The 20,662-nt window shown below is 47.6% G+C and overlaps 2 protein-coding genes across 5 annotated transcripts in view; one reads left to right on the forward strand and one right to left on the reverse strand.

The window, feature by feature from the left end:
- Window positions 1-218: 218 nt before the first annotated feature.
- RPS9 (ribosomal protein S9) lies at window positions 219-3,995 on the forward strand. 2 transcript variants are annotated; one of them, XM_084770297.1, is made up of 5 exons: window positions 219-305; window positions 569-690; window positions 889-1,011; window positions 2,813-2,999; window positions 3,748-3,995. In XM_084770297.1, the coding sequence occupies exons 2-5, from the start codon at window positions 594-596 to the stop codon at window positions 3,923-3,925; spliced, it is 585 nt and encodes a 194-aa protein (XP_084626423.1). In that variant the 5' UTR covers window positions 219-305; window positions 569-593; the 3' UTR covers window positions 3,926-3,995. The 2 variants fall into 2 exon arrangements, with proteins under 2 accessions (XP_084626423.1, XP_084626424.1); XM_084770298.1 differs by lacking the exon at window positions 219-305 and adding an exon at window positions 325-476.
- Window positions 3,996-9,238: 5,243 nt separating this feature from the next.
- The window catches only part of LOC311591400 (paired immunoglobulin-like receptor B), a 72,270-nt gene continuing 60,846 nt past the window's right edge, over window positions 9,239-20,662 (reverse strand). The window contains exons 1-15 of one of the 3 annotated variants that reach the window (XM_084770947.1): window positions 16,680-16,779; window positions 16,501-16,536; window positions 16,040-16,324; window positions 15,608-15,910; window positions 15,054-15,338; window positions 14,622-14,927; window positions 14,104-14,400; window positions 13,561-13,863; window positions 13,212-13,262; window positions 12,070-12,186; window positions 11,692-11,767; window positions 11,578-11,615; window positions 11,286-11,338; window positions 10,339-10,494; window positions 9,239-10,261 (exon numbers count right to left, since the gene is read on the reverse strand). In XM_084770947.1, coding sequence (XP_084627073.1) covers window positions 10,085-10,261; window positions 10,339-10,494; window positions 11,286-11,338; window positions 11,578-11,615; window positions 11,692-11,767; window positions 12,070-12,186; window positions 13,212-13,262; window positions 13,561-13,863; window positions 14,104-14,400; window positions 14,622-14,927; window positions 15,054-15,338; window positions 15,608-15,910; window positions 16,040-16,324; window positions 16,501-16,536; window positions 16,680-16,713 — 2,517 coding nt within the window. In that variant the 5' untranslated portion in view covers window positions 16,714-16,779 and the 3' untranslated portion in view covers window positions 9,239-10,084. Of the gene's footprint in view, window positions 10,262-10,338; window positions 10,495-11,285; window positions 11,339-11,577; window positions 11,616-11,691; window positions 11,768-12,069; window positions 12,187-13,211; window positions 13,263-13,560; window positions 13,864-14,103; window positions 14,401-14,621; window positions 14,928-15,053; window positions 15,339-15,607; window positions 15,911-16,039; window positions 16,325-16,500; window positions 16,537-16,679; window positions 16,780-20,662 lie in introns of those variants that run through there. The other 2 variants (XM_084770949.1, XM_084770948.1) reach the window with 2 other exon arrangements.

A 20,662-nucleotide genomic window follows, 5' to 3' on the forward strand; every position in this document is an offset into this window, starting at 1 on the left:
GTGACGACCGCAGTGCGTTACTCAGTGCCTTCGTCCTAGAAAGTGGCAGCCTCTTTAAATCCATGGTTTAACCAAGGCTGTCACTTCTGCTCTTCCACTCTCCCCGCCCCCCCCCCTCCACCATCTCACTGGTAAGTCGGCCCACCGTAGCGCCGCTCTGGTCCACCCTCTTGTCGCAATCGCCTTCCCGCTTCTGATTGGCGTAGCCGCGACCTGTGCGTGATGACGTCACGGCAGGGCGACGTCGCTATAAGACCGCGATCCGGCCGACCGCGTGTCTCTTTGTCACGGGCCTGAGTTCGTAGGTGAGCTTCCTGGTTGCTATCTAGTTCTCATGTAGGGGTGACGGAGCCATTCGAACGTTCACGAACACGCTGAGGAAGGAAGGCAGGAAAGAGTTGGTTGGCCGATATTGCAACACGGCTGTGGAACAACCCCAGTTCCAAATAGTCTAAAGCAGTTTTCCCGAGAGCCGAGTTAGTGCGGCCATATCTTAGCGGGGGTGGGGGGGGTGGTTTCCTGCGCACGCGCCAGAAGTTTTTTTTTTTAAACCAATTCTATTGCGCAGGCGCAGCGGGCCTGGAGGAGCCAACATGCCGGTTGCCAGAAGTTGGGTTTGTCGCAAAACCTATGTGACCCCGCGGAGACCCTTCGAGAAATCCCGTCTCGACCAGGAACTGAAGTTGATCGGTGAGTGGCCAAGCTGGAATTTCGGACTGGGCGATCCGGGGAAGAGTTAGGTAGAGCCATGATGTGTGTGTCTCCCACGTGGTCAGTGGCGCCATGTCCAAAGACAATTGGGGTTTAGACTAGCTCTGTAGTCGCCGATCCAAGTGTAGTAGTAACCGATGGCCTCTGGCCCTGTGGTTCCTTCCCACCCACGTGCAGGAGAATATGGGCTCCGGAACAAACGTGAGGTGTGGAGGGTCAAGTTTACCCTGGCTAAGATCCGCAAGGCTGCCCGGGAGCTGCTGACGCTCGACGAAAAGGACCCAAGGCGTCTTTTTGAAGGTGAGTGTGGGCCTGTTTTTAGAAGGGTGCGGTGGTTGCTGAGTTTTTAGGTCGGGACGGGGGTGAGGGGTTGGCATATGACGCTGAACCCCAAGTAGTGGGGATTATTTGAGACGGGGGTCTCCCTGGCGTAGCTCGGCTGGAACTGGGTTTGCAGCTAATTAACTACCTTGATTGGCTTAGCGGAATTTCAACACAGATGGAATTTGGAGAATGCAGGCTGCAGGTTTTAAGCATGTGAAAATTGTCAAGGCTGTTTTTCAGCGAGATCTTAAAATAGCCTGTAGTAATATTGTGTACATTGGGGGGTTTGAGTCCATGTATGTCTTTTTGAGGGTGTCAGATGCCCTGGAACAGGACAGTTGTGAGCTGCCTTGTGGGATCTGGGAATTGAACCCAGGTTCTGGTAGAGCATTCAATGCTCTTAACCGCAGTGTGGACTCTGCAGCACCAGCGATCTTGATTTTTGGTTTTTCGAGACAAGGTTTCTCTGGTTGTGGATTCCCTTGGTAGGCGAGGCTGGCCTTGAATTCCAGGTGCTTGCCTCCACCTCCCGAGTGCAGGGATTAATGAAGTGCACAACCTATTAAGTATACAGTTTTGCCTGCATGCAGGCCAGAAGAGGGCACCAGATCTCATTATTGGTTGTGAGCCACCATGTGGTTGCTGGGAATTGAACTCAGGACCTTTGGAACTTAACCTCTGAGCCATCTCTCCAGTCTACCAGTGACCTTTTTTTTTTTTTTAAAAAATCTTTTTTTATTTTGCGTGCATTGGTATTTTGCTGTGTGGGTGTCAGATCTTGGAAGTTTCAGACACAGTCGGGAGCTGCCATCTGGGTGCTGGGACTTGAACTGGGGTCCTCTGGAAGTTTAGTGATGCTTTTAGCCACTGAGCCATCTTCAGTCCTCCTTCAGGGATCATTTTATAGTGAAACCGTGGTTAGGAAGGAAAAGCCCTGTAGTTTTGGAGTTGGCACTTCCGCACTCAGATTCAGCCTTTCCCATGCCTAGTGACTACCAGGAGGGGTCTGTATAGATCGCCAGCCAGTCAGCCTAGAAACAGAAGCGCTGCAATACCAGCTTGTGCCACAAGGGTTCTCTATTTGAGATACTGCCTAAGGTCCTGGGTCTGTCTGTATTGGTTAAATCGATGTCAAAGAAAAGTTTAATGGTAGGATGTGCTTGTGTCTTAGGTTTATTAGTGTGTGCACTTGTGTCTGGATGTTCTATATTTAGATGGTTTAGAGTGCAGAGTAATCATAATTTCCATTTGGGGGACATATTTTTGTATTGTATTTGACCAATATTTATAAAATGGTAGAAAACATCAGTGTTTTGGAAGAAGATAGATGATAGTGTTTTTGCAGTTTGGTTCTCCATACTTAAGGCTTATTAGGTGGCTGGGCCTTTAGCTTTCTTTCAGGCTCCTGGGGAAATAGATGGTTGGTCGTTTTATTTTTTGTAAAGTTAAAAGTTAGAGGTTAGTATAAAAGATTGCTTAACTTTCAGGCTCCTGGGGAAATAGATGGTGGGCCGTTTTATTTTTTGTAAAGTTAAAAGTTAGAGGTTAGTATAAAAGATTGCTTAAAAATCTGTAAAGCTGTGGGCTGCCTATTGGTGAAAGGGTGGCCCAGTGGCTGTGTCATGGAAAAAAGTTATCAGGCACATTAGTCCCTGAGGTTGTTTTCTCCTATGCTTCTTGCAAAAATGGGTGAAAGCTGCAGTAACCTACCGTAAGGGGGCTCTGAGAAAGTCTGAGGTCACACCTGATTTGGGTGCTACTCTCTTTCTGTCCCTAGGCAATGCTCTACTGAGACGACTTGTACGAATTGGGGTGTTGGACGAGGGCAAGATGAAGCTGGATTACATCCTGGGCCTAAAGATTGAGGATTTCTTGGAGAGGCGGCTGCAAACCCAGGTCTTTAAGCTGGGCCTGGCCAAATCTATTCACCATGCCCGTGTACTTATCCGCCAGCGTCATATAAGGTAAGCTGCAGCTAGGCCTGTAAAAACTTTATTTTCCCTATCTGCACTGTTTGTTTCCTTTGCTAAGTTACAATCCCTATCTCCCGTGCAGCCCTCGGAGCTGACAAATGTGAGTTTACCTTGAGGGTTCAGAAACGCGCCCTGCAAACAGCTTATGGGGGAATTGGGGCCATAGCCCCATAGCCCAGCGCAAGGGTCACTGCGGCTCAAGCCGTACACCTTGCGAAAGTGTCTGCCAGGCATGTGAGCAGCTGGACAGGTAACAGCTCTTGGTGCCCCGTTGGAGGGGGAGGATTAAGTTGATGTTGGTGGAGTGGCAAAGCTGTCTGGAGTCCGCTGTGAGGTCCAGTCTAGACACTCATTGCTTTATAGTCCTGTTGGTTAATTTGTCAGTGGGTAACCCACCTACTAAAGTGATAGTGCAAAGACTAGTCACGGTGAGTGGGAGTTGTGTGCGCTGCACACCTTCTGTAAGTGAGCACTAACATGAAAGCCGTACAGGCTATAACCTCAGGTTTCCTCCTCACCTACTTTTGTCTGTGGGCAGAGATGTTGTCCAATGCACTTTGGCCTAGTGTCAGTACAAGGCGGGCAGGAAACCCATAAAGAAAGCGTTAGTATTGGCTTTGGTTCCCAGGTTATTTTAAGAGTTCTGGGTCAGGGGTGCCCATCAGCCCCTTCTCAAGAGGACTGGGCTGGATGGTTCAGCCTCTCTTACCTCTGTCCTTTACCCATTCTTCCCCTTCAGGGTCCGCAAGCAGGTGGTGAACATCCCATCCTTCATTGTCCGACTGGACTCGCAGAAGCACATTGACTTCTCCCTCCGTTCTCCTTATGGTGGTGGCCGCCCAGGCCGAGTGAAGAGGAAGAATGCCAAGAAAGGCCAGGGTGGTGCTGGAGGTGGTGATGATGAGGAAGAGGATTAAATTCAAACCTTCCTGGACTGGAGGACTGTCTAGTTTTCCAGTTGACCAATAAAACAGTTTACACTTGGTATATTGGTGTGCCTGTGCCGTGAACAGTCTCTACAGTGGGAAGAAGCCCTACTAGATGTAGGCCAGGCCACTACACAGCTTAGTTTGCTGAAAATGGTTTGCTGAAGCTAGATGCTTCCTACCTGCACTGTGACATTACTGTCTTCCCCCTGCCCCCAATGTGGTTGTCCTCCTTTAGTGGCCTATAGTGGAAAACAAAGTACCAGCCCTCCCATGGGTCTCTAATGAGTTGACTGGTTGAAAGCTTGAAGGGAGGCTTTTGTTTGTAAGTTGTGTGTCAAGATGTGGTTTGGGTAAATGGGGAAATTTTGCTCAGGCTTAAGAAATTTTTAGCTGAGGCTTTGTGCTTTCAGGGTCAGGAGGGAGGCTGGCTTCCTCATTCTCTGCCTTGCTAGACCGCTTGAGTCAACTGGGAGGATGTGGTGTGATCTCTGAGGAAGTGAGAGCTGATGGAAACTAAAAGAGCAACTGTCAGTTGGGGACAGCTGCTTTGCTACCTCAGTAGAGAGGACTCAGGTCAGTTAAGTGGGCAGCTTCAACTCAGCAAAAGGCCTTACTATAAGGCAGTGTAAAGGTGGCAAGTGACAGGCCCCTCATCTGGTGGCAGTGGCTCCCATGGTTGTCATATTGGTAAGTCCCATAGGAAGTGATTTGGGTAGATGGTCCTGAAGCAGTCGCCTTCCAAAATAAGCTCTGGACTGAGAGTTCATGGCCCTTCACCCGGGTAGTTGAGAACACTGCTGATGGGCTTGATCTGGAGATAAGGTAGTGTGGAGTGGTCCTGTAGTAGAAGGTCTGCTAAGGAGGAAGGAAATACCTAAAGGGCCTGCAGTATGTGTGCACGGCTGGTGGGATAGCTGTAGTCAGGACTAGAAAGTAGCGCTTTCAACGCAGCAGGTTCCAAGCATCCCTGTCTCATTAGTGCTTGGTGTAAGTCTGCCATGGCCTCATTACCTCTGTTCAGGGAGTTGAATTCAAAGGTTAGTATGAGTAGAAATAAAGCCAAACTGTTGGGCAGAGTATAGAAGTAAGCTGGGTTAGCTAGGTACCAACTAAAGTGATTAAGAAAGTTTCTCAAGGTACTTCAGACCAGAAGCAAAACTGCATCCAGAATGAGCTGTCACCTCCCTTACACCAGAAATGGTGCATCTGCTGCTTGTCTAGTCCCCACTCCCTCGATTTCAGCATGCCCCCCTCCTTTTTCACTCGTACAGCTTCTCTGGAATGGGATGACAGTGGAGTAGGTATAAGCAGTGGTGGGAGGCTAGCTCTCAACAGGTTTGTGTCCTGTGGATTTTTTCTTAGATGCTATAGGAACTGGAAGTCTGCCTCTGGCCCATCCTGGAGTTTTTCCCCCGGAGAACTGGAACGTTCTCTCCCATCTCCAGTTATAATTGAACAGACAACAGTGAGTCTTATTCACAATAGCTTTACGTGAGATGAAAAGTAGAAGCCTCTAATAAACCTAATCAAGGAAGTGAAGATGGTTCAGTGAGTAAAATGTTGGTTGTAGAAGTGGCTCCCTATGGAGGCGGTAGGGGGACAGAATGTTCAAAAATATCTTGTGTGAAGCTCTAGAAAATAAGACATTAGGGCTAAACGTGCTGCCTGTTCTTCCGGAGGTCCTTGAGTTCAATTCCCAGCAACCACGTGGTGGCTCAACCATCTATAATGTGATTATATAATAATAAATCTTTAAAGAAACCCAAGACGTTAAAAAAGAAAAGTAGGTGTTGCTTTAATTCCAGTGTTGGGGAGGTAGAGACAGGAAGATCCCTGGAACACACTGGCCACCCTCCTACCAAAATTCACAGGCTCTTGGGTTCAGTGAGCAATCTTAGACTTTGTCCTGTCCCTTCCCCCCAAGAAGACGGGAAACCATTGAGAAAGAAATCCAGTGTTGCTGGGCGTGATGGAGCACGCCTTTAATTCCAGCACATGGGAGGCAGAGGCAGGTGGATCGCTGTTGAGTTCGAGTCCAGCCTGGTCTACAAAGTGAGTCCAGGACAGCCAAGACTACACAGAGAAACCCTGTTTCGATAAAACCAAAAAACCCAAACCAGGAAAAAAAAAGCCACTGTTGCTGTGACTCCACATGTATCTATGTTCAAACATGCATATACCCACACGCACAGCACATGAGACTAAAGACACTAGAAGCTGGACAGGCTTCCTGTGTTTATGAATCATCAGCGTGACAGTGGATACATGAAATAAAGCAATGTACAGATTCAATGCAATCCCCACCAGAACTCCAATGACATTCTTCACACAGCTAGAACATCCTAAATGGGTTATGGTGATTGTTGTCTATCACCCCAACATTCTGAAGGCCAGTGGCTTTGGGGTCAGTCTGGCTGGAGAGGTGGCTCAGAGGTTAAGAGCACTGGCTGCTCTTCCAAAGGCTCTGAGTTCAGTTCCCAGCAACCACATGGTGGCTCACAACCATCTACAATGAGATCTGATGCCCTCTTCTGGCCTGCAGGTGTACATGCAGGCAGAGCACTGTATACATAATAAATAAATAAATAAATAAATAAATAAATAAATAAATAAAAAGTTCAAGGTCAACAGCAGTTAACTAGTAAGCTTGAGGCCAGCCAGGGCTACATCAAGTCTGATGTACATCAAACAATGAAAAGAAAAAGCATGACCCAGAAACAAACCTACCAAGGATGGGACTTAGGCTTCTGAATGACAGGCAAGTGCTTTACCACTGACCTACATCCCCAGCCCTACTTTTCCCTTTTATTTTTGGGACAGGAGCTTACCTACTTGTACAGAAGAGTTCTGAACTCACACAATGGTGAAGGAGGATTTCTTTTTATTTTACTAATTTATTCAGATTATATCTTTATTGTTATCCCCTCACTTTTATCTTCCCCTTCCTCCCTCCGTCCCTCCATCCCTCTGCCCCTCTGTCCCTCCCTCCCTCCCTTCCTCCCTCCCTCTTTCACTCTTTTCCCCTCCTCTAGGTCTGTTACAGAAGGGGACCTTTTTCCCCACCATAAGGTCACAGCCTATCAAGTCTCATCCTGGTAGCATGCTTATCCTTTCTTTGAGTGCTACCAGGCCTCCCCACCAAGGGGAAGTGGCCAAATAAGGTGCACCAGAGTTCATGTCAGAGTCAGTCCCTGCTCCCCATACAACTGTGGAGAATGTCCTGTCCATGGCTAGATCTGAGTAGGGGTCCAATGTTTACTGCAATATTGTCCTTGGTTAGTGCAGTAGGTTGAGCAGAACCCCCTGGGTTCAGATCTGCCCATCATGATGTTTTTCTTGTGGGTTTCTATGACCCTCTGGATCCTTCTATTTCTCCATTCTCCCATATTTCCCTCACCTAGAGTCCCAATAGGAAGTCCCCGCATCTATCCTGATCTCCTGGTAAGTGAAGACTTTCATGGGACATCCCTTTTGGGATAGTGTCCAATTATAAGTGAGTATATACCATGTGAGTCTTTCTGAGTCTGGGTTAACTCAGTTAGGAGGATCTAGTTCCACCCATTTGCCCATAAATTTCAGGATTTCCATTTATTTATTTATTTGGCTTTTCAAGACAGGGTTTCTCTGTGTAGCCGTGGCTGTCCTGGACTCACATTGTAGACCAGGTTGGCCTCGAACTCACAGAGATCCTCTGCCTCTGCCTCCCAAGTGCTGGGATTAAAGGCGTGCGCCATCACTGCCCAGCTAGGATTTCCTTGTTTTTAATAGCTGAGTAGTATTTTGTAGTGTAAATGTACCACAGTTTCTTTATCCATTCTTTGACTGAGGGACATTTAGGTTGTTTCCAGGCTCTAGCTATTACGAATAAAGCTGCTATGAACATGGTTGATCATCTGACCTTGTTGTGTGGTGGAGCATCTTTTGGGTATATTCCAAGGAGTGGAATAGCTGGGTTCTAGGGGTAGTTTAAACTTTTTTCTTTTTTGGTTTTTTTTGAGACAGGGTTTCTCTGTGTAGCTTTGGCTGTGCTGGACTCACTTATTTTTGAAAATTTAAATTAAACTTTTAAGGGATCGTTTCTATGTGGATGTGAAAGAGCTTTCTTTCTAAGTTTTCTATGTTAATTTTTTTTAATGGTCTGATAAACTATGTTGGAATCTGTTTCCTCTTTCTTTAGTTTCAGGATGTCCTTATTTCAAGTATGCAAATATTTGGAAAGAATTCCAGCAAAGCTTCCAGAAAGGGGATTTCCAAAGAGGAACTTTTCTAATGACACTGGGTTCAATGTGTCGGAATCCACTCAGATTTTGTATTTATTAAGCAGTAAAAATAACTCATTGACGCCAAAGGGTCTGTCCATTTTATGTACATCTCCTGATACAGTGCTTTAAAATGGTTCATAGTGTTCTGCTGCTACTGTTACATTTAAAGGAATGTTGGGAGGCTGTGGAGATGGGTCTGTGGTAAAGAGTATGTACCGCTATTGCTGGGTACAGGAGTTTACTTCTCAGCACCCACAGCATGCAGCCCCCAAACAACTATAACTCCAGCTCCAATGTCCACTCTGTCCTCCATGGGCACAACTATAACTCCAGCTCCAATGTCCACTCTGTCCTCCATGGGCACCTAAATACACTTGGTATACACTCACACAGTCAGACACACACACACACACACACATACACACACACACACACACACACAAATAAGACAATATAAACTTTGAGAAAATAAAATGGAGAGAAGTGTGTGGGAAGGGAAATAAGGGTGGGGATCAAATGATGGGGGGTGGGGGGTGGTGGGAGCTGGGAGAGAGAATGGAAACTGATGAGGGGGCCAATTCTGGGACAAAGTGGAGACTCAAGATGTGGTAGGCTCCTGGGAGGATATGGGGGTAACTTTAGCTGAGGCTCCTAGCAGCAGGGGATATGGAGACTGAAGTGGCCACCTTCTATAGCCAGGCACGGCTTCCAATGGAGGAAGGGGAACATCAACCCACCACCAAAACCTTCGACCCAAAATTTATGCTGCCTACAAGATGTGCAGGGATAAAGATAGAGCAGAGATTGAGGGAAGGGTCAACCAATGACTGACCTAACTTGGGACTCACCCCATGGGGGAGAGCCAACCCCTGACCCTATTGATGATACTCTGCTCTGCTTACAGACAGGAGAGTTAAAACAACAACAACAACAACAACAACAACAACAACAACAACAACAACAGAAAGCAAAGAAAAAGTGAATATAGAGGTTTACATGCCAAAAGCTGAGCCAGGAGGAAAGCTATAAAAATAACTTACTGACATCATTAGGTTATTGTTTTTACTTGTCTGTTTATTTTTGAAATTGTTTTATTTCCTTATTGGGTATGGGGAGGGCACTGAGGACTTAGGTGGAGGTCATAGAACAATTTGTGGGAGTCTGTTTTTTTCTTCCACTATTCCTACTGATTGAGCTTAGGATATCAGCAGATAAAGTTTCTTTGCCTGCTCAGCCATCCCACTGGCCCTATTTTATTTATTACTTTTGAGACAAGGTTTCTCTGTGTATCCCTGGCTGTCATGGAACTCACTAGCTAGACCAGCTGGCCTTAGACTCAAAGAGATCTGCCTGTCTCTACCTCCTTAGTCATGAGCTTGAAGGCATGCACCACCAAGCCTGGCCTATTTATTCATTTTTTTTTAACAGGATCTGGTGTGGTCCAAGCTGCCCTCTTCTAGGCTATGTAGCTGAAGATGCCCTTGACCTCTTGACCCTCCTGTCCATCACTCCAGATTGTTAGGATTTCATTTGTGTACCTCCTCCCTGGCCTTTGGGAGTTAATGTTGTTTGAAACATGTCTCACTCTGTAACCCAGGCTGGCATGAAACTCACTAGGTGTCCCAAGGTGGCCACAAGCAATGGCAGTTGTCCTGCCTCAGCCTCTTAGGGATTGGAATTATGAGGCTGTGTAACCATAATTGCATACAATTAGCACCCAGTGAAAAACCCTTCTTTCCTATTTCATTTTTCATTTCACTTGGTTATTGAGAAATCTCTGGCTTCATTTCCGTGCTGTGTGATGTTAGTTAAAGCTCATATAAGTTGCTCAAAGTTCCCAGGATCCCTTGGAGGCCTGTTAGCCATCCTGGCAGGCAGAGGGTCATTACTCCTTGTCCTTGGGAACAGCCTCTGGATGAGCAGCCGCCAGAGCAGCATATATACTGGGCTCCTCTGGGGCTTCCCCTGCCTGGGAGGGAGGAGGTGCAGCTGTCCTCCTGCTGAGTGTCCTGATGCACAGCTGGGCATAGGTCACATCCAGTGGCTCCTCAGGTTCCACAGCCTGGAGTGGGAGAGAGTTAGAGGCAGGTGTATGCTTGGCTTGGGAGAATCTGTAGGTCTCTGAAGGACAGGACTCACCTGACTGTCCACCTCTCTGTCCTCTTCTGCTTGTCCATCCTTTGTGTTCACGTGCTCACTTGACATGGCAGAAGGTAAGGGAGTTCCTGCTTTCTTGAGCCTGGAAGGTTTCACCTGGCCATATGCCTCTCCCTGCAGGTCTTCCTCAGGTGGTCGCTGTTACAGGGAAGTAGTGAGGTACAGATCATGTCTTCCTGTTCCCCTGGGGATCTCCTCTGGCTAGTTTCTCACAGAATGGCCAGAGTGACCCATTTACATTACTGCCTCGCTGGTGGGATGTTGCTGGGCTTCCTTTCTACTGTCCAGGCTTCACCTGACACTCTATCTAGCCCTTTGCTGTCTTGGAACAAGCCACACAGCCCATCTTCCTCAAAACACTTCTGGGGGTTGGAGAGGTGGCTCTGTGGTTTAGAGCACTGGCTGCTCTTGCAGAGGATCTGGGTGTGGTTCCCAGAACCCACATGGCAGCCTCTAATCAACTGTATCTCTATTTCCTGGGTATTGGATGCACACTTCTAGCCCCTGGGAGGATCATGCAGGAGGCATGCGATGCAGAGACATACATACAGGCAAAACACACATAGACAAAAAATAAACTATGAAACCATCCTCCAATTTCTGCCCAGGTTCCTTTGGTTCTGCTGTGTCTCATGTCTACAGTCCCTGGTCCCTTAGATGTCTCTGTGACCTTCTCTGCCCAGGTTTCCCCCCTCTGTAGACAACCAGACAGATGCCCCAAAAGCCAGAAAGGGCACAGGAGGGAGGAAACTTGTGATTCCAAGACAACCGGAAGAGAGCGAAGCCATGGCACACACGAGGCAGGTGCTTGCCGAAGGGAGGGAGAGAACAGCTGTGGAAATTGGAGGGAAGAAGAATAAAGAAAGCCCCCCCCCCGCAGTAAACTGCACCCTAAGTTTTAGCACTGTCAGTGGGGACTGGGATCTCACCCAACTGTCCAGATCCACACCATCCTTAAGTCGAATGTCCTCCATGGACGCATCTGTTATAGCAGAACAAAAAAAAATGTCTCCTGACCAGAGTCCACTGGATGTCTCAGACCCCTACACCCATTTCTGTCTTGCCCCATGTGGGGACAGAGAACCAGGGAGTGTTGTGATTATCACTGGACCCACAGGGTGAAGTTCGGACCCACAGAGTGAAGACCTCAAGTCCTCTCCACCACCCCTGCAATTCTGAGACCTCAGACACCCCCTTGACCCAAGATTCTCTTTCTCTCACAAAGACTTTCTTCCTGGGTGGCGGCGGCTGTGCTGGACCTGGAGAAACAAGATGTGAGTTGTCAGTGTGATGCGTCAGGCAGGCAGGTGTCTAGGTCTCTTAGCTATGATTTACCTCTTCTGGGAGCCTCTGTCCCTGGTTCCTGGCTCTGCAGCTCCTGCAGGGAGTTGCAATTCTGTCTCTTTCTGGGCTGCAAGGAGAGGAGTCTTAGCTAGGAGAGTAGGAAGCCCCTCCACCAGGCGTGTGCGGGGAAGGAAGGAAGCAACTTTCACAACACAAGGGCGAGTGAGCAAATGTCTCAGAACATGGTACAGTTTACAGAACACCTGTCATTGCACAGGTTCTGAGGTCAAGCACTTTCTGTTATCTGCAAGTGTTTCTATGCCCAGTTTGAGGTTTCTCTAGGGCTGACATCCTGAAACCCTGTTTGGATGGGAGTTCCCAGGGGAACCCACCACCTCCTGAGACCCAAGTCACCCACACTCTCCTCACCATTCTTCCTGAATTTTCCCTGATGCCTTCGTCGGAGAAGGAGGAAGATGAGGATGATGAGGAGCAGGAGAAAGGCCACAGAGACTCCGATCAGAACCTTTAGGTAACTCCCCAGTCCTGAGGCAGAAATGACATCATGAGTGGGGACCATTGCTGCTTCCCTGAGCACCTGCTCTATGACAGACACATGCTGGGTCTTTTTTTTCTTTTTTTTTCTTTTTGGTTTTTTGAGACAGGGTTTCTCTGTATAGCCTTGGCCATCCTGGACTCACTTTGTAGACCAGGCTGGCCTCGAACTCACAGCGATCCGCCTGCCTCTGCCTCCCGAGTGCTGGGATTAAAGGCATGCGCCACCACACCGGCCTACATGCTGGGTCTTTACACTCAGCATATCTTCTCCTCACATTCATGCAACATGGAGTTGTCTTTTTTTCCTGCCCAGCAAGTCACCTGCCTCAGATCACCTGACTGTATGTGGCAGAGCTGGGAGTTGAACTGAAGGACTCTGATTTTCAGACCAGTTCTCTCCCTCAGAATTGAGCTCCTGCCATGGTCCTGTGTCCCTCCCTTACACATGTCACCACACTGTGAGACTGACCCACTGCAGAGGCCTCCTTTGTCAGGAGAGGCCACAGCCATGGCCAGCATGGGGGAAAACTCTTAGATGTGTGGACCAGGTTTCCCCCTTTATATTCAGAGAAACAGCAGCTCATAGAGGGAAGGGGTTGTCCAAGGCAGGATCTCCAGAAGCAGCTTTATCAAGCCCATAACAAGCCATTGCCCATCTTGGCCAGACAGACATTCCAACAGAATATTAATTCAGCTCTCTGGAGTCTCTCCATGCAGGTGGGAAGTTTGTTCTCAGGGCCTTAGAGGCAAGATGGGGATTGTGAGTGGGTTCCTTGCTCTCAATATTACCCAATTGCCCCACTGTTCATAATGAGCCTAAATATCTTTCTCTGATTGCCAACTTCTGTAACCCAACCTGTAGGCCCAAGGTCCGGGGTCTCTTTTGTGATCTCTGTTTGCCTTTCACAGTCACAAGCTGAAGTGACAGAGAAATGAGGACTGTGGTGGCCCAAGAGATGCCAGGCAGCCTGGGGACGAAGCACACTCCCTGCACAGAGGTGCTTGGCACTTACCTGTTGGTGACATGTGCCCTGAGGGTGGTGAACCGGAGTCTCTAATGGGTCCTGGAAACAGAACAAGAGGAGGATGAGGGTTAGCTGCAAACCCAGGGAGCATCACTCTGCTCGGTGTCCTCTATCTGTCCTGTTACCTTCCCAAGATCCTCGTGCTGCCTGCCCCACACTTAGATTGCAATACAGGATGGAGTGGATATTACTTGAGGGACCACTGCTGGCATCCACTTCTGTGCCAGAGAGACTGTCTTCTGGCCAATCTTTCTACTGTCCCCTCAATCCCACCCAAGCCAAGAGCTCTCCTTGGGTGTGGATTGTGAGTCATTATGAGATGTCAGGATCACCTCACCTGAGACCTTGAGCTCCACAGGGGCACTGGCATGGGACAACAGGTAGAGAGAAGCAGGTTGAGACCCATAGCACCTGTAGGTGCCCGTGTGGCTGGAGGTCACAGCACTCATGGAGAACTCTGCCCGGTACTGCCGAGCTTGGAACTTTGATTTCAGTCGCAGGGGTTGGTGGGCTGATCCCTCCTTGGACAGAAGGAAAGTGTCCACTCTGGACGTTGACTGACACAGCAGGGTCACATTCTCTCCTGAGTGGACTGTGGAGTTAGGCTTCACTGAGAGGGAAAGTGTGACGCTGAGGTATTCTAAAGAGAAGAGGGATGATGAGAGGCTGCCTTTGTTGTTCTGAGCTGAAGCCTCAACTGTGCCCACCCTGAACACCCGGGACTCTGTGTCTCTTTTCTCTGACTGAGCTCCTGTCCTGCTCCTTGGTCTCTGTGTCTGTTCCCATCTATGATCTCTGTTCCTCATCCCAGCCATCAGCTTCTAGGATGTTCCATGAGAGCCTGAGCAGAGGCTAGGTGCCTGTTGAGTCTATTTCTTACCTGTGATCAGGATGTCCAGGGGGTCACTGGAGGCTGACCACGCAGAGGAGAGGTTGTGTGCACCATAGCACCTGTATTGGCCTCCCACGTCCTGACTCACATAGTCCCATGTGAAGCTGGCCAAGGACAGGCCAGCCTGGGTCCGCTGGCTAGAGCGCTGTGTGAAGTTATATTTTCCCTCCTTGTACAGAGCAAATCTGTTGTAGTTGATGTCAGAGGAACACTGCAGGGTGAGGCTCATTCCAGGGTCCAGGATATGTCTTTGGTGAGTCAGCAGAGATGGTTTCTTGGACAGCCCTAGAGGGAAGGTGACAGGCTAGGGACTGAGGTGTTGGTTCTTAACAAACACCTGTGCCTGCCCTACACATGTCACTGCTTCTCCCCAGGTGTGGGGACGGTGGTTCAGAAACCAGCCTCTCCATTCAGTCTTTCTCTACCTGTGACTCCCCAGAGGGGCAGGCCTGTCTCAAAGGCTTTGGGGTCTCATAAAATGATTGGTGAGTGACATGCTGACTCACCTGTGATGTGTATGTCCAGGGGCTCACTGGGTACTGACCACAACTGTGGGGTATCCTTGTAGTACCCATAACATCTGAATGTCCCTGTGTGGTTTAGGGTCATGTGCTCCATAGGGAACAGGGCTTGGTATGGTGAAGGAGAGCGTTTATACTGCGGGCCAAGGGACTTGGTAAACTTCAGATTATCCTTGGTGAGAATGAATTTATCATATCGATACTGGGAGACACACTGGAGGGTCATGTTTCCTCCTGACGTCACCACAGGTCTGGGCAGGGCTGACAAGCTGGGTTTATCGTAGTACATTCCTAGGAGAAAAGGAGGCAGACTGTGACATGGGCTCACACAGACACAATGTTCCCCAAGACTACTCTATGGGAGGGGAATACTCCTGAGAACAGAGCCTGGGTCAGAGTCTCTGACTGTGCACTCACCTGTCACCACCAGTTCCAGGGTGTCACTGTGCTCTGACCAACCAGCCGAGGTGTAACAGTAACAGCGATATTGCCCTGCATGTTCATCGGTCACATAAGGGATGGAGAACTTGGCCTTGTTCCCAGGCTCCTCTGGGGTCTGTGTTCCCCAGGGTTTTGGGCTTCCCTCTTTATGCAGAACATATATTTTTGCGTCTGGAGTTCCTTGACACCAGATGGTTGTGGAACTTCCGGAAGTGATGACAGAGCCTGGCTCAGCTTTGATGAGTGGTTTCTGGAGGTTCCCTGCAAGGAGAGAAGAAGGTGGTTCTATTTGAATGCAGCACAGAGAGGTTACTGTGGAACATGGCATGTAAGCTCAACCAGAGAAGCAGAACTTCATATACAGATTTATCCTGGTTTTGCGATCACATTTTGCATTCCAATGTTTCTCACGTCCCACTGTCTTCCACGCTCTGTGTCAATGGGCTAAATGGCTCTGGCTACTCACACACACCACACATCAGGCTCCCTGAGCAGCTGTGTCATTTCAACATCGTTCTGGGATTCCTCACCTGAGAACAGAAGCTCCAGGGGGTCACTAGGACCTGACCACACTTGTGGGCTGTTCTGGTCATAGGTGTAGCATCTGAATGTCCACCTCTGGCTGGAGGTCACTGGACCCACAGAGAACGAGGCCTGGTACTTATATATAGGATTGTTATACAGTGAATTCTTCTTCCAGGATTGCTTCTGTGGTCCTTCCGTAGTGAAAATGAACTTGTCATAATTCTCAGAGGCACACTGGAGGGTGACTTTCCTTCCTGAGGTCACCACAGGGCTGGGCTGGGCTGTCAGGCTGGGTTTACTGTGTGCTCCTAGGAGAGAAGGAGGAATCAGTTTTGTTTCAGGCCTTATTTTCCTCCAGGGCTGTGTGGTGGTGCTGCACCGCTGAGAGCAGACTGAATTCTGAACAGTGAGGCCTGAGGATGGGGCATTCCTCTCACCTGTCACCACCAGCTCCAGGGTGTCACTGTACCCTGATGATCCATAATAGGTCTGATAGGAACATAGATATCGTCCAGCATGGTGCCAGTCAATTCTTGAGAAGGTGAATTCAGCCTTGTTCCCAGCCTCAGGTGGAATTTCAGTGTACCTTGGATATTGGCTTCTCTCTTTATAGAGATAATACTTTGTGGCTCCTGATGTCCCCTCACACAAGAGGGTCACTTCGGTGTGCATGGAGACCACAGAGTCCGGTAGTGCTCTGAGGATAGCCTTAGGGGGTGTCTCTGCAAAAAAAGAGCAGTTAGTTCCCAGGGCATCCACCCTCAGATTGCATTCTCAACCCCGTGAGCCTCCAGCCACCTGCAGCAGCAGCACACATGTGGTCTTTTCCACACTCACTGCCCATGCATGGCTCCTGGACATGAAGAGAAGAGCGAGTCAGGACAGTGTGGACACTCACCTGCCAGCACTGAGGTCCTGAGGTCCAGAGTCAGTCCTGGAAGAGAGTTGCCTGTGAGAGGCTTGCCCCTCCCCTCTGTAGAGCCACCTAAGGTCTGGGTGTAGCCTGATGGGTGAGGGCTCAGCTCTGGGCTTGGGTCATTCCTAGACCCCAGTGTCCTCCCCCTTTTCACATCTCACCCAGACAGAGCAGGGCTGTGAGGATGAAGGTCATGGCATCTCCTCCCTGGGGCTGCAACTGTGCTTGAGGACAGAGCTACAGAGGCTGTCAGGAGGAACAGGAAACGTAGGGTGTGGTGCTTGGAAGCAGAGCACTCCTCCTGACCTGGTTGTACATCAGCAACCCACAGGAAGGGGAACTGCAGACCTCACTTCCCCAGTGCTGTGTTTATATCAGGCAGTGGATCCTCTTCAAACAGTTCTCACAGAGATGACAGTTCTACATCACCATCAGTGTCTTCCTCATCTCTTCTCATTACGCTCAGAGCCATATTGTAGCAGACATGTATGATTATCAAATATCAATACAGATTGAAGTGTAGTTTTGCTTTATTCATTGTAAAATGAGCTTTAACTCACCTAGTTCAATGTTGTCCCTGAAGGCATACTGTGTCTTTCTGCTAAACCTAGGCTGATCCTGGAAGTGTCTAGAGTCTATATAATCTATCAGAGGCCTAGAATGTTTTCAGCCTCTGAGATGTACTGCTTAATAACTTATGCATTCTCTCTTTCTCTGTGTCTCTCTCTCTGTCTCTCTCTGTCTCCTTCTCTCTCTGTTTTTCTTTCTCTGTCTCTGTCTCTCTTTCTCTGTCTCTGTCTCTGTCTCCCTCTCCCTCTCCCTCTCCCTCTCTAAGACAGGGTTTTTCTGTATAACACCTCAGGCTGGCCTTGAATTCATGGGTATCAGCTTGCCTTTGCATCCAGAATGCTGGGATTAAGGGCCTATGCCACCATGTTCAGCAAAATTTTATCTTTGTTTTTCTTATGTTTTTTGTTTTTGTTTTTCTTTTCCAGACAGGGTTTCTCTGTGCAGCCTTGGCTGTCTTGAAACTCACTCTATACACCACAATGGACCCCAAATCACAGATATCCTCCTGCCTCTGCCTTCCATGTGCTGGGATTAAAGGCTTGGCCACCACACCCCTTTCTTTTTCTCATTGAGCTCTGGACTGGCTGGTTCAACTTAGCTGTTCTCAATCAAACTCGTCTTCCAGCTTAATGATTCAACCAGGCTTCTCTTTGCTCCTGAATTGTTCTTCTTGGCTCCAAACTATCTCCAACAATCTTTTCCTCCTCCTCCTCCTCCTTTTTTGTTTTTGTGTTTTGTTTTTCCAGACAGGGTTTCCTTCTGTAGACTTTGATGTCCTGGACTCAATTTGTACACCAGGCTGGCTTCGAACTCACAGTGATTCACCTGCCTCTGCCTCCAAAGTGCTGGGGTTAAAGGCGTGCGCCACCAGACCTGGCTTTCCAACAATCTCCTCTAATCTAGCTGCCTTCTCATTCTCTGGCTTGTTCTGTTTTCACCCGTGTCTAGTTTTTTTCTCATTTTGTAAAATGTTCCCTGGAAAACTGACTCCCCCAACTCTCTGTTCTTCAGTCCTTCCCTCCCTCCCTCACCCTCCCTCCCTCCTTCCCTCCCTCCCACCTGCTGTTGTTCCCCTTCATCTCCCAGTGTGTGGAGTTGTGGACATCCTTTCACCAAAGCAGCAGAAGGCAGTCCAACCAAACCATGCTTCTACAACAGGGGCTCCTGGGATCAGGGAACTTTGTCTCTAGAGGGTTCTAGAGTGATGGGACCACTGAGTGCCCTTTCCTCTATCAATACCTCTATTGACTTTACTCTGGTGTGCTTATGGACAGGAGCCTAGCATAATTCTTCTGGGAGGATTCATTAGGCAGCTGATAGGAACACATGCTGATACTGACAGCTAAACATAGTGTAGACTTCAGAGAGTCCTATGCAAGAGTTGGGGGAATGATTGTGGGAGCGGAGGTTATCCAGGACAGCACAGGGAAACTACAGAGTAAACTATTCTGGGAGGTTGGGGAGTCATGTTGTCTTAATCATCAATTAAAGAGCAACCATGTTCATAGCAGCCTTATTCATAATAGCCAGAACATGGAAACAGCCTAAGTGTCCCTCAATAGAAGAATGGAAAAAGAAACTGTGGTACATATACACTATGGAGTACTATTCAGCTACTAAAAACAAGGAATTCCCGAAATTTGTGGATAAATGGATTGAGCTAGAAATGATCATAATGAGTGAGTTAACCCAGAAGCAGAAAGACTCAAATGGTATATACTCACTTATATCTGCATATTAGCCCAAGGGGCAGGTCCCACGAAAGACTTCACTTATCAGGAAACCGAGACAGAGGGGAGGACATTCTAGTGGGACTCTAGATGAGAGAAGCATGGGAGAAAGGCAAAGTAGAAGGATCCAGAGAGTCCTAGACGCCTACATTATGTAGAACATTATGATAGGCAGATTTGGGCACAGGGGTCCCGCTCGAACTAAGGCACCAGCCAAGGACCATACAGGCAGTAAACCTTAAACCCCTACCCAGATCTAGCCAATGGACAGAACACTCTCCACAGTAGAGAGGAGAATGAGATATGACTTTCTCACATACTCTGGTGCCTCACCTTTGACCATGTCCCCTGGAGGGGGAGACCTGGTGGCACTCAGAGAAAGGACAGCAGGTTACCAAGAAGAGACTTGATACCCTATGAACATATACAGGGGGAGGTAACCCCCCTCAGGAACAGTCATAGGGGAGGGGAATAAGGGGAAAATGGGAGGAAGGAAGAATGGGAAGATACAAGGGATGGGATAACCATTGAGATGTAACAAGAATAAATTAATAAAGAAGAAAAAATAAACTATAGTAATAATAAAATAAAAATTACTTTCATAAAAAAAAACAAGTCTGTGAGTACCTATGTGAGTGCAGTTTCACCACGGTGCTCAGCAAAATCCTTAAAGTTTTCCATCATCTCTGGGTCATAGAGTTTTTCATCCCCCTCTTCTGTAACAAACTCATGTTAGGAATGTTTTACATGAGAAAAAAAACTTCTAATTCAGCATTACTTAAAAAGGTGGGGCCAGGGCAATACATGTACTATGTACCACATGGAAAATGAGATAAATGCCACTAAGTGCTTTCTTGTTTTGATCCTGTGCACCAAAACCATCTATTATTGCTTCTGACACGCCAACCTATATATGTCATTTGTTAAACTAAAAACAAACGATAAATTGGTAGAGTTCTTGTCTGCTCTACACAGAGGCTTGGGTTTTATCCTCAATTTTGCAAAAATCTGATGTGTTGGCTCAGTTCTGTGATTTCAGCCCCATGAGATGGGTTTAGGAGAACTAGGTGTTTAAGGTCACTATACAGTGAGTTTGAGGTCAGCCTGGCCTATAAAAGGGCCTGTCTCAAAAAGAAAAAGATCCATAGGAATATGGGAAAATAAAATAAAATAAAATAAAATATAATATAATATAAAATAATATAATATATAATAATATAATATAATATAATATATAATAATATAATATAATATATAATAATATAATATAATATAATATATAATAATATAATAAAATATAATATATAATAATATAATTATGTCCATAATTAACTATATTTTATATCTTCAAGGAATTAGTCAACAATATTTCAATTATAAAGCTATCACACAATAAAGCCGAGCATTTCACTATGTCCATCTTCTTTAATTAATTAATTAACTTTACATCCTGATCTCCAATCGTCCCTATTCAGCTCCCAGTTCTACTCAGCCCGCCTCTTCTGCCATTACCCTTCCCCTTCTCCCCAGAAAAGGGGACCCCCCCCTTACCAACAAACTCCAAAGCATCAAGTCATGTGAGGATTAAGTGTATTCTCTCCCGTTGAGGCCAGACAAGCTTTCCCAGCTAAGGAAAAGTGGCAGTAAAGCAGGTAACTGCATCCCTGTCAGACAGCACCACTCTAGTCACTAGAGGACCCATATGAAGATCAAGCAGCTTATCCTATACATATGTGTTGGGGACCTAGATCCAGTTCATGAATGATCTTTTGTTGGTGTTTCAGTCTCTGTGAGGCCCCAGGAGCCTGTGGTAGTCGATGTTGTTGGTGCTCTTAGTTCTTTTT

Source organism: Acomys minous (assembly GCF_964271855.1).
Source record: "Acomys minous genome assembly, chromosome: 20".
Classification (NCBI taxonomy): domain Eukaryota; kingdom Metazoa; phylum Chordata; class Mammalia; order Rodentia; family Muridae; genus Acomys; species Acomys minous.

What these genes read in the sequence shown, in the direction of transcription:
- RPS9 (XM_084770297.1), top strand. Translation starts at nt 594, where the DNA reads ATGCCGGTTGCCAGAAGTTGGGTTTGTCGCAAAACCTATGTGACCCCG. An exon ending in CCCAAGGCGTCTTTTTGAAG is followed by an intron (nt 1,012 to 2,812) that starts GTGAGTGTGGGC and finishes TTCTGTCCCTAG; the next exon opens with GCAATGCTCTACTGAGACGA. An exon ending in ATCCGCCAGCGTCATATAAG is followed by an intron (nt 3,000 to 3,747) that starts GTAAGCTGCAGC and finishes CTTCCCCTTCAG; the next exon opens with GGTCCGCAAGCAGGTGGTGA.